Source organism: Saccopteryx leptura, chromosome 2 (genome assembly GCF_036850995.1).
Source record: "Saccopteryx leptura isolate mSacLep1 chromosome 2, mSacLep1_pri_phased_curated, whole genome shotgun sequence".
NCBI lineage: Eukaryota > Metazoa > Chordata > Mammalia > Chiroptera > Emballonuridae > Saccopteryx > Saccopteryx leptura.
Genome location: NC_089504.1, coordinates 51,669,323 through 51,681,481, shown reverse-complemented (window position 1 = coordinate 51,681,481; position 12,159 = coordinate 51,669,323). Strand labels below are relative to the sequence as shown.

The following is a 12,159-nucleotide window of genomic DNA, read 5'->3' as shown; positions in this document are numbered from 1 at the left end:
ATGCAGCTCTTCACAGTGGACTGTGTGTTGGCTGTTTTGAGAAGGCTGCTGAAAGCCAGCTCACACACACACACACACACCCTTATGAGTGTAATGCTGGTGGCCAAGGCCAGGCAGGTCCGCATTGGATTCGGGCAGACAGTGGAGAAACTGCAGAGCCAGAAAGCGTTGGGCCATTCCCTTTTAATAGAGTCTCCTAACGGCAGTGGAGTAAACAGATGGGGGAAACCACTTCTCATGACAGCAGGCAAATGAACAGCAAAACAGAGGCAAATGAACAGCAAAACAGCCCTTTGTAGTGGCGGGCAGGCAGTCCTCACCTCACAGCGGCAGGTCAGTGAGCCACCCTGAGAGCAAGCACCCGTAGCCTTACATAGACTGTACACATGTGGCTCTGCCACGTGCTCACACATCAATCATGCAAAGTACAAGGAGCAAACCTAATAGCTGTTTTCCCTACAATAAGGCAAAAATAAATATGTGGACAATGAGGACAAACCAGGGAGGGGAGACCTGCCCTTCCCTGATAACAGTGACTGTTTTCCTTTTCAGTATTGATAAAATTGGTATCATAATCTTGGGCACAGAAAATATTATCAATAAGAGTAAATTCCCCAAAGAAATACAGAGGCCATGAGCAGCTTTTGAGAAGTCCTTATTTTCCTAGACATGTCTGTGAGGAATTTCTTCAGTACTGTGTTTCACCTCAGCACAGCAGTTCCTTGGGAATCAATTTCCCACAGTTGTTGGACCATCTGGAGCCCCTCAGTTCCTCCTCGTCCAGGCTGCTGGGCACTTGCCGGAACTCCTGTGGAGAATAGCTATTGAAGGAAGAACAGTTTACCCAAGCATCTGCAGGTGCTGAGCCCGGGAAGGCACTCAGCAACATTCAGAGCTAGTCCAACGTGGGTTTCGGGCCCATTCGCCCAGCAGGTATTCATCCCTGGTGAGCGGGGTTGATCATTTAGTAGGTAGGTGGGAGCCCCAGTAAATAAAGTAGCCCCTGAATGGACCAGTGGTTAGTTCCTTCTCGTCCCTTTGTTTTCCCTGCCCTCCCACCCTCTCACTCCCTTTCTTGGCCTGTACACCCTGCCTAACAGAAAGCCAAAATGAATAATCAGCACAAATTGTTTACTTCTGGGGAGAATATGGAGGTCCAGCATCGTGGGGGAAAGCTAGGTGGGCTTGGGTCCGATTAAAATGTTTTAAAGCAAGAGCAACTTTAGATATAAGCTTTTGTTCTATGACAATATTCAAAATTTTCCTTTGTAAACATTTTCAGACAAAAGCTTGTCTTATCAGATTCTTCCTTCACCTGCATTTGTTGTAAAATTATGAAAAGCTGCCATCATCTGTTTTCCCCCTAAGTCTCCCCATCCCCCAACTCATTGAGTTTTAGATCAGTTTGCTGTATTGGCTCCCTGTTCCAAACTTTGGCCTCTGACTGAAAGCTGAAACATTGCCTCCCTTTCAAAATTCAATTACAGCTGAATATCTCTGCTTCTAATTATGATTTTCAGTACAGAGGGGGTACACTTACTAAACTGCAAAACCTATAGCATTCGGTAATTAACTATGGTTCAATGTGGTGTTTGTCTTTGAATCATTTTTTGTCATTCTAAATGTCATGCTATACTCATGTGTTTGCGACTTATAGTACAGATTATACTTTTGCAGTGAAAATTTTTATTCCAATTAAGGCCTCCCCGTGAGAACCTTCTTCCTTCATTCAAAAGAAGGAAGTTATAGCAGGGTATGTCTTGATTTCACTAGTTTTTATGTTTGACTTTGGAAAAGTGATTCTCTCATCTGGAAAACAGGCCTAACAGTATCTGCCTCACAGGGTTGTTACAAGTATTAAATAAGATAACATAAAGCAAGTCCTCAACACAGCCCCTGGCATAGTAAGTACTTAATAAGTGCTAACCTTTATTTAAGCTGTAGCTCCTCAAAGCACCTGGTCAATGACTCAATGAAACACAGATGGCTGGGCTCCTGTCCCAGAGATTCTAATCCTGTGGGTCTGGGGTGAGGTCCATGAATTTGCATTTCTAATAAGCTCCCAGGTGATGCTGAAGCTGCTTGTCCACACACCACATTTTAAATAGTGTCGATTTAGAAGATCATCCAGCTTTTTCATACACATTCTTATTATTTTCGTGTCATCAAAAAGACTGAGCAGTCTGTGCTGGATGCTGTGCAAGTAATTTACAAAAGAGTTTAAAATAGAAAGCAGATACTTAGATAAAAGTCGTTGACTATAAAATGGAATAAATCTTCAAGAAGATGAAGTACTTACGTCATATATCCACAAGTAGAAATGTATTTTGGAGTTGGTGAGTAATAGAATGCATACCAAAAGTTTAAAAAACTCATATATGTTTAGGAATTCAAAACCTCTAGAACCAGTACCTTTCTCTCAACCTTTCTTCAAGAAGTTTTGTAGGTATGGAGAGACAAAATCCTAAGAGTATGTTTTCGATACCTTATTTCAGAAGCAAATTATTTAAAACTCAAAAAGTTCATCTAAAGAGAATCAAAAACTAAAATACAGTTGAGCCAAATGAGTGCTTTAAACATTATGTAATCTTAACCTGAAATTGTGATAAAGCAGTTAAAATTATTTTAAATAGATAGCTTCCAAAAATATTTGTCTAATGTTTAATTCTATAGTGAACATAAATACTGTTTGCGTAGCAGTGGATGATTCTAAAGTTAACATTCATTTACAATTTTAGGAATAATTTTATAACACATAGCTGTTAGTTTTTATAAAACATCTTGTTAAATAATGGATATAACATCACAGAAGAATGTTGTAGGCTTAACAGATTGGCTAGACTCTTTAAGTGAGAAAGGGGACAAGAAGCTTAGAGTAATTATATAAGTTATTTCCTGAGTTAATTCCTCAAAAGGATGTACTACCAGGCTCACAGGATATCCTGCTCGCAGGATAGGGCTGTGAGGCACCATTTTAATAACTGGGTATGTAATTTCTGCTAGCACATGCATGTATCATTTTATTGAGCATGTGATTATGAAGTCAGCTCTGACAGAACAGGGTTCTACTGCAACAGGAGATGTGGATGTGGGCATGGGTTCATCTATTCCAGCTTTCAACACGCCCTGCTTTATTGACGTTTCATCTAAACAAGTGATGTTGGCACAGCATAGACATTCAAACTGGGCCTTGGACTTTTTAGTTCACATACAGAGACCACACAGTTAGAATCTCCGACAGGTTGACACTGGATTGTCTGGATCAAGTATGTTCTTTGCAACACAAATCAAGTATGCTAATGACATTACCTTTTGTTATGTGCAGGTGGCACAGTGTTTTTAAATGGTACAGTACGAAAAAATAAATAGTTTCAAGTGTTAAATCAGAATTCAAATAAAAGACAGAGTGAAATTAGAAAGCTGAATGCCCAGCTAGTTGAAACAATAGCAATCAGTGTCTATTTCTCTCCCCATCAACTCTTAGCAAAATGGAATGATTGAGTTTGGCTGCATTTTAATTCCTCTATCCAACTTTAATGTTCCCATGAAATTAATGATCATTGCAGCTCTGCATAAAGTGAGGAGACCATGGGATAACTGGTAAGCCAGATAGACAAAGCCCATTTATATTCGAGTTTTGCAACACTTTTTGAATGCTGATTTATAAATATTTCTTCTTGGCACCCAATTTATACTTAATTTTTATTTCCAATGTGATTTAAAAGTGATTAGAAGCAGTGGAATGATTTTTTTCAAAAGTGGACAGGAAAGGGTGGAAGGGAAGAAACATAGGGTCTGCTAATCCAGCAGTCAAATAATTGACCCATGAGTAATTAAAAGTTGGCCGAGGCTGTGGAAACAAGATTGCCCCTCGTGTGATGGCAGCCTCCAGTCTCCTTTGTAGTTTTTGGACATGAGGCAAGGAGCCAAATGTGCTGTCTAAACTGTTTGGGAATTGCTTTTAAGTTCGGCACTCTTAGAAAGGTATTATGTGACAAGTTATTATTGCTTCAGTGCCCTCAAATGGCACAATGGCCTCCACGAATTAGAGCCTAAATTAGAGAACTGTGGGTTAAGAAGTGGTTCTAGACTGGTTTTCCTCCTCCATCTATTTCTGTGTCAACACAATCCCTCTAGTAACCTGTCCCTGGCAGGAAGGGCAGCATGAGAAAGCTCCTCTTTCCCCACCTCGGTGTCTCCTTTCGCCCAACAGATGCACTTTCTGGGTTTAACATGAAGAACTATGTGTGCGCGCATGTGCAAGTCAATTATATAATGTCCCAGCAATTTCTTTCTGGCCAGGTCCAGTTTTAAGCCATAACCTTATGAAATGAGCTCTATTATGGTCATGCATGCATTGTAGGATCTCCATAAAATGTACTGTCATTACTTTATTGAAGATCAATGGTAGGCATGGAAACATTCATGTAAGGAGCCACTAATGCTATCCCTATTATTATGAGAGAAAGGTGCTGGATCCAATGAGATCCTCACTGAAACACCACACCCCTTTGTTCAGAGCTGAACTTGATAGATAATATATAGATACTCTTTTAAAGAGGAAGAGGGCTTTATATCCATGTAAGGTTTGAAAATTACTGCCTATCATTATGCCCATTATGGAGATTACCATAACATAGTTAAATATTCCAAAGAGCTGAGATGTTCTCTGGGGAGATCTATTCAACTTTAACTCAGCCTTTCCCAAATTTTTGGACATGGGACACTTTGAGAATGATGCTCAATAATTTTTATTTTTCTTCTTTTAGTGTCTCAGAAACATGTAGCAAGTGGTATTCCTGTTTCTTGTTTTTCTCCTGGGAATATTACTGCATGCCAGCTATTTACCTAACAGTCCACAGCTGTATCCTCCAACCATTCAGATTTAGAATGCAGTTGGCATTTTACAGGGAGCCCCAAACACATTGATAGTCATAAAAATCAGAATTCTGATATATTAAGTTACTAAACTAGTTATTTTTTTTTGTTTGTTTTAAAAAGAGCACATTTTATCCTAAAAGGAAGATCTACATAGAAGATCATATTATAACCACCATTTTGCTTGGTGAACATGAAATTGAACAAGGGGAGTTGACTGCATGGTCTGAATAGCCATCAACATTCACTGCCATGACTTTTACATTTGTCTCCACTGAAGGACAGATATGTCCCAGTAACTGGACATGGTTGCTCCTAAAACAGTGGTAGATGTATTTTTCCCTCTCTGTTCACCTTTCTGATTCTCAAATTATTTTTCTTATTTCTTTATTTTTTCAATAAAAATTACAGATGCGCAGAATTTAAAAAGGAAAAGCTCTTTTAAAATCTCTGGCGCATGCTCCATCTTTTAGCTTCCACCTTCTAGGTCTCATCTCTCAGGGATCTTCTGGCTATATCTTCAGGTGGTTCTATGCACACTGTATGCCTATACACATGATAGGCCAACTTCTTAATATGCTAAGTTTATACATTATCTATTGATATCTCTTTTATCTTATGAGGATTCTATTTCCTTATTTTAATTTCCTTATATATTTTGTATCCCTCAGAATTACATCACAGGAAACAAATCATTTATTTTGAAGTAGGAGATTTCATGTGGGGAATTAAAAACTCAGAAAATCATGGAAGGACCGGAAAACCAGAACCCATGCTAGAGTTTGAGGCATGACTCCCTGAACTGAATAAGATTAATAAGCAGTGATTTTACTGAGGTTTAATTTATATATAATACAACTTATTTTTTAATGTGACCAATTCAGTGAGTTTTAACATATCTATATGGTTGTATAACCATTTGCCATGACTTTCAAGATATAAAGCAGTTTCATCACTCCTAAAGCTTCCACCATCATAGTCTACCAGCTTCCCTCCCAGTCCCTGACAACCCCTTGAGCCGTTTCTGTTTATCTTATCTTTTCTAGAATGTACTCTTTCTTATCTGATTTCTTTCACTCACTTTAGTGCTTTTGAAATTCATTCATGATATTACCAGGTCATTAGTTTTTATTACTGGATAGTATTTCATTGTATGAATGTGCCATAATTTATCCATCCATCCTCTGAAGGACATTTGCGTTATTAGTAGTTTTGACTGCTATAAATAGAGCTGCTGTGAACATTCACAAAATATCTTTAGCATGGACATATGTCTTCACATCTCTTGGGTGCTTATCTGGGAGAGGGATTGTTGAGTTGTGTGGTAAGAACTGATAAACTTGTTTCTAGAGCAGCATTTCCATCTTCCATCCCCAACTCTAAGGAATTCCAGTTGCACCACATCTTCAATACTTGGAACAATCCGTCTTATGGGTAAAATCTTAACCTAGTTTCACTGATTCCCCAATGGTTATGCCTTTTAGATTTGCCATCACATGGCAGGCCCCATGCAGGGTTCCCCGTGGGAGAACAATGAATAATATTCGGTTGCATCTACTAATCAGTGACATCCAGGGTGAATACGTACTGACAGATTTGAAAAGATCATTGATCATGACCTTGACTTCTTGACTTGACCCTCACTGGGTTTTAAATAATAGATAAAACAGTGGTTTATGTTAAAACCTCGGTCCCATAATCAGAAAGATTAAAACCAGCATGTGCAATCTCCCCTCTTTCCCAGGCTTTTTGATCACTCCATGGAAGGATTTAAAAACTGGGAGTTTATGACCATTCATTGCTGGGGGGAACGGGCTGCTGGAGACTGGATCCTTGAAGTCTACGACACTCCCTCTCAGCTGAGGAACTTCAAGACTCCAGGTAAGAACTTCCTGTCTAAATTTTGGTTTGCTGTGTAGAAACATTATGTTCTGGCCAAGGAGTTTTTATAATCATATATCAGCAGCATTCTTTTTCATGTGATCCTGTGTTTTGAGTGGTTTGCATGTAGTATTCCAGTTCTCAACATTATGATTTCAGAGGTAATAATTCAACAATAAGAAATAAAGAATAAGTATTGAGATGTAAGTACAGGATAAAACATGACAGCTATTGGTTGATATTTCATAATGCAGGACCCACATCTCTGACCAGCCTTTCTCACATTCTTCATTCATAAGCAAGCCAGCCTTGCCCTCCTGTGGTGGTTTAGATTGCCTGGTCATAAGAGGAGATATGTTTCCATAGTTTATTCTTTTTCTGAGTTTACATTTAAATTTCAGTGCAGGCAAAACACTGATTTGGCCTATGCCAGCTAAACTGGTTACCACTAAAGAAAATGAATGATGGTATTCTGCTCCACATGAACCTAGAAAAAGAAGACTTTCTTGATATGTAAAAGAAAAAAAAACATGGAAATTACGATGTTAACAATGGTCTTTTCACATGGTCTCAAGCCCTTGTTGCTGCATGTGTCCTATTTTCCTCTTCATGAAGCTTATTTCTCACCTTAAAAGGGGGGGGGGGTACAAATGCAACACAGGAGGGGAGATTGCACGGTTTTTCTGCAGCAGCCTATATTGCCTGTGACAGAGCCCTATGGAGGACTTGGCCCAGTAACAAATGATCTGTTCGATACGTAACCCAGCTTCCCACCCAGCTGTGGACACATGTTCAGTTGTCCAAAAAATTCATGCTTCTCCATGTTTTGTCCAGTTCATCTGCAGAAGGATCAGGCTTCAGAGTGAATTTAGGACTGACAGCCCGTTCTATCTAGCCTTTTCCCGGTGGCAGAATAAATGAACCCAGACATTCTGTAACTGATTCAGGTAGGTGGGCTGCGTAGAGAGGTGGAGGCATGCAGCGGAACACAGAGGTGAACGTGAGCACACGTTACTTTCGTCCACCAGTCTGGGTTACTCATTCTGATAGGTCCATTTTTGATCACCCAATTTAGCCATCCCTTTTTCCTAATTCTGTGCTGTGGTTCATCAGCATGGCCACAGTGGTCCCATAATCAGAAAGATTAAAACCAGCATGGTGGCAAGGTCACAGTTAACAGCATAAAAGTTTTGATAAGAGCATCTGAGTCCAGCTCACCTCTGGCACACAGCCTGAATATATGATTGCTGAAGTTTTATCCAGAAATCAGATGTTTGTCAACAAGGCAGGATTGATAGAAAACATTCAGATCAACTAGATCTTGGTTTCTAAACATTGTCACTTGCTTGTCATACATTTAGTTCCCAGGACCTGCGCCTCTCCTCTGAAGGCCATGCTCACTGCCCCTGCTGTGCACATGTACTGGGTCATGACCCTTGGGGCAATGGCAGCTTGGTGACTGGGCTGTGCTCCTTTAACCAAAGGCAGCTCCCAGTTGACCATCAGCAGGTGTCACTACAGGGCTTTGTGTGGCTAGAGATCTGAGAGAAATAAACACTGTCAAAATGTGGCAGTTGTGTATCAGGTGGGGGATTGGGGAGCAACCTAGGGTACGGACAGAAGGGGTACATTCTCTGTTCAGAATTTAAGACAGTTATAAAAGTCACTAGAAGTGACTCTGATCTTTATTATCACCCTGAACCAGCGGTTCTAAAGAATGTCACTGATAAAATGTTCCTCCCTGCAAGAGCAAACTGCCCTGAGGGCACCTACTGATTGACCTGACATTTGTATGCAAGGGTCAGAGGCTCTGCCTGTAAATCTCTCTGGCCTCAAGGAGGCAGAGTCTATCCAATTTACTGTGAGTTCCTGTGTTGAAAGCTCTCTGCAGTAGCTCAGAAAGTCTAGATTGTTTGTTTCATAACATTGGCTTCTCCTTATACTATTTAAATGTTCACATTTAACCCCAGTCATCTCCAATCATTTTAGAGGTGTTCTTTTATGCCAGAAGAGAGAGATACAATGCTATTACTGGCCTGGGGTCAGAAGGCTTGAATAGAAGGCTTGAATAGAAACACATGATCTTTGGGTAGCCTTCCTTCCACCAACATTTTGGTTCAGAATTAGTCATAACTTTGGAAAAGAATTTTCTCTTTTCTGTGTGTGTGTGTGTGTGTGTGTGTGTGGTGTGTGTACATGTGGTACACATGCATGTGCACATATTTCTATCATTTCTAGGGTGTACATTCTTATAGAAGGTTTCTCTCTTACTAATTAATGAGGATTTTTATATTAAGCTACTAGATATTCAATTGGAGATGTAAAATTTTCTAGCCCAATTAAATGGTGGAATCATTCCCAAGTATTGTGGTTTCTGGCTCCAAAAAGAATTTATACTTGTTTATTGTTTCTCCCCATTTGTACATTATTGAAATACATCTTAAAGATTTGGGGAGCAGTTATTTTTTATTTTGTTGCACATTATACCTATCTTGGGCTGATTGCATTTATGTTAGCAAGTAAAATGAATTTTTCTTATTCTGTATTTACATGGCTGTTTCTTAACACAAAGTTGCAGTATCAACTGCAAAGTCTCCTACAGAATTCAGCAAGTGAAAAGAAGTGGTAGAGAAGAAAAAAGAATGAAAGCCCAAATATGGCAGCATTTGATGTGACAGAGGTTCTAAGGAAATAAAATTACATAGTAAGTAAAAAATAAGAGATGGATTACCCAGCAAAGTTATCCTCAGTGGACTTATGAAGTACTCAGAAATGGCACACAGGGAAATAATCAGTTATGGAGCTGCACTCTTCAAAGCACTTATGAGGGAACACTTTTAGATCTAAAATAATTATAAATTAAATGAACCAGGTTCTAAGGTGACTGATGGATTGGATTTCCTGTAATGTCCTTGTGTTGCATGCTGCATTTGTACACTTGAGAGATGCTATTGGGAAAAGGGTTTCTCTTTTGCATTGCTGCCTACAGGCAGTCATTCATTTCTACCTAATGCATACCACTCGGAATTCTGAGATCAAACAGCACCTTGACTATGAAAAGAATATTCACTAGCAATTGAGTCTAAAGAAAAGCTGGCAGAGGGCAAACTACATGTGCACCAATGTGCTGACCCAGCGCAAATGTCAAGACAGTGTGGCACAGAATAATGTAGTTCAATTTTAAATGTCAGGATCCTAAACTCTTGGAAATGAACAGGAAGGCAGTATTATATAATGGTTTACAAACACAGGATTTGGGTTCAGAATCTATTTTTAATTGAGATACAGTTAGCATATAACATATTAGTTTCAGGTGAACAACATAATGATTCAAAATTTGTATGTAGCCTGACCCGGCAGTGGCGCAGTGGATAGAGCATCGAACTGGGACTCAGAGGACCCAGGTTCGAAACCCTTGAGCAAGGGGTCACTCGGTCTACTGTAGCCCCCTGGTCAAGGCACATATGAGAAAGCAATTGCTGAGAAACTAAGGTGCTGCAACAACAAAATTTGTATGTATTGTGAAACGATCACCACAAGAACTCTAGATAATGTCCATCACCTCACAGTAACGGAATTTTTTCATGTAATAAGAAATGTACTCTTTTAGTACCTTTCAAATATACAGTACAATATTTTTACCTTGGTCACAATGCTGTATATTACATCTCCGAGACTTATTTTAAAGTAGAAGTGGAAGTTTGTACCTTTTGACCCCCTTCACCTATTTCACCCACTCTCTGATTTTCTGCTTTTGGCAACCAACACCTTGTTCTCTGTGTCTGTGAGCTTGGTTCTTATGTGTGTGTTGTTATTTTGTTTTAAGATTCCACATATAAGTGAGATCATATCGTATTTGTCTTTATTAGACTTTTTTTTTATTCAAACATTAAACATTTTTCTCATGTCATATTGTGGTGACTTTGATCAGTAAAAGTTCATAGGTTTCAGGTAAACTTCTCTACAGCATTTGAACTGTTGATTGTGTTGGGCTTTTTACACTTAGCAAAATGTCCTCAAGGTCCATCCATATTGTTCCAAATGGCAAGATTTCCTTTTTATGGCTGAATAATATTCCACTCTGTGTGTGTGTGTGTGTGTGTGTGTGTGTGTGTGTGTGTGTGTGTACACAGTTTCTTTATCCATTCATATACCAATGGAAACCTAGGTTGCTTCTATGTCTTGGCTACTATAAGTACTGCTACAGTTAACATGAGGATGTATGTATAATTCTGAGTTAATGTTTTAATTTTTTTGGATAAACACCTAGAAATGGAATTGCTGGACTATGGTGGTGCTATTTTTAATTTTTTGAGAACCCTCCATGCCATTTTTCATAGTGACTGCACCAATTTATATCCCCTCCCACAGTGCACAAGATTCCATTTTTCCACATCTTTGCCAACACATATTTTTTTCTTTTTTTTTTTTACAGGGACAGAGATAGAGTCAGAGAGAGGGATAGATAGGGACAGACAGACAGACAGGAACGGAGATGAGAAGCATCAATTATCAGTTTTTCGTTTTGACATCTTAGTTGTTCATTGATTGCTTTCTCATATATGCCTTGACCACGGGCCATCAGCAGACTGAGTAACCCCTTGCTTGAGCCAGCGACCTTGGGTCCAAGCTGGTGAGCTTTGCTCAAACCAGATGAGCCCGCATTCAAGCTGGCGACCTCGGGTCCAAGCTGGTGAGCTTTGCCCAAACCAGATGAGCCCGCGCTCAAGCTGGCGACCTCGGGGTCTCGAACCTGCGTCCTCCACATCCCAGTCCGACGCTCTATCAGCACTGTACCACCACCTAGTCAGGCAACACTTATTATTTCTTGTCTTTTTGATAATGCCATTCTAAGAAGTGTGAGGTGATAACCACATTGTGGTTTTTATCTGTATATCTCTATTGATAAGTGAGACCTAATGTTAGCAACACAATTGTTGCTCATCTCTCTGCTGCCCTCTTATTTGGGTTAAGTGATATTGTCAGGTTAAAAAGGCCTTCAGGGAAAGAGTCAATCATATTAAGAGTCACATGGACCTCTTTTTCTTTTTTTTTTATGAAAATTTTGTCACTAGCATTGCTCTGCCCAGGGCTAACCCAGCTCTTAACAGTGCCCCCATCCCAGAGAGATTACATCAGTTACTCAGTCTACTGGAAAACCAGGGCAAAATTTTCTCTCCAAATAAGAAAAAACAAAAAACCTGCCACTTCTCATGGTAGGATGGACAAGCATTTGTATATCATCTATATGTCCACATCTGTCTATCTTCTACCTAATTATCTACCAGTCTAGTTTCTTCTGTAGCAAGACTCAGCAGCTTATTAAACATGAGTACCATAATGGAAACCAAGCAGTCCCTCCTGGTGCCATGATGTGAGAGCCATTGTGAGTGAAGGAAA

General features: G+C 39.6%; 1 protein-coding gene across 4 annotated transcripts in view; it reads left to right on the top strand.

Annotated features, from left to right (window-relative positions):
- Positions 1 to 12,159, top strand: part of PCSK5 (proprotein convertase subtilisin/kexin type 5) — a 449,146-nt gene that overhangs the window by 263,006 nt on the left and 173,981 nt on the right. For all 4 annotated transcript variants that reach the window (XM_066367966.1, XM_066367965.1, XM_066367968.1 and 1 more), the window contains exon 13: positions 6,623 to 6,759. In XM_066367966.1, the coding sequence (XP_066224063.1) occupies positions 6,623 to 6,759 (137 nt within the window). The remainder of the gene's footprint in view (positions 1 to 6,622; positions 6,760 to 12,159) is intronic.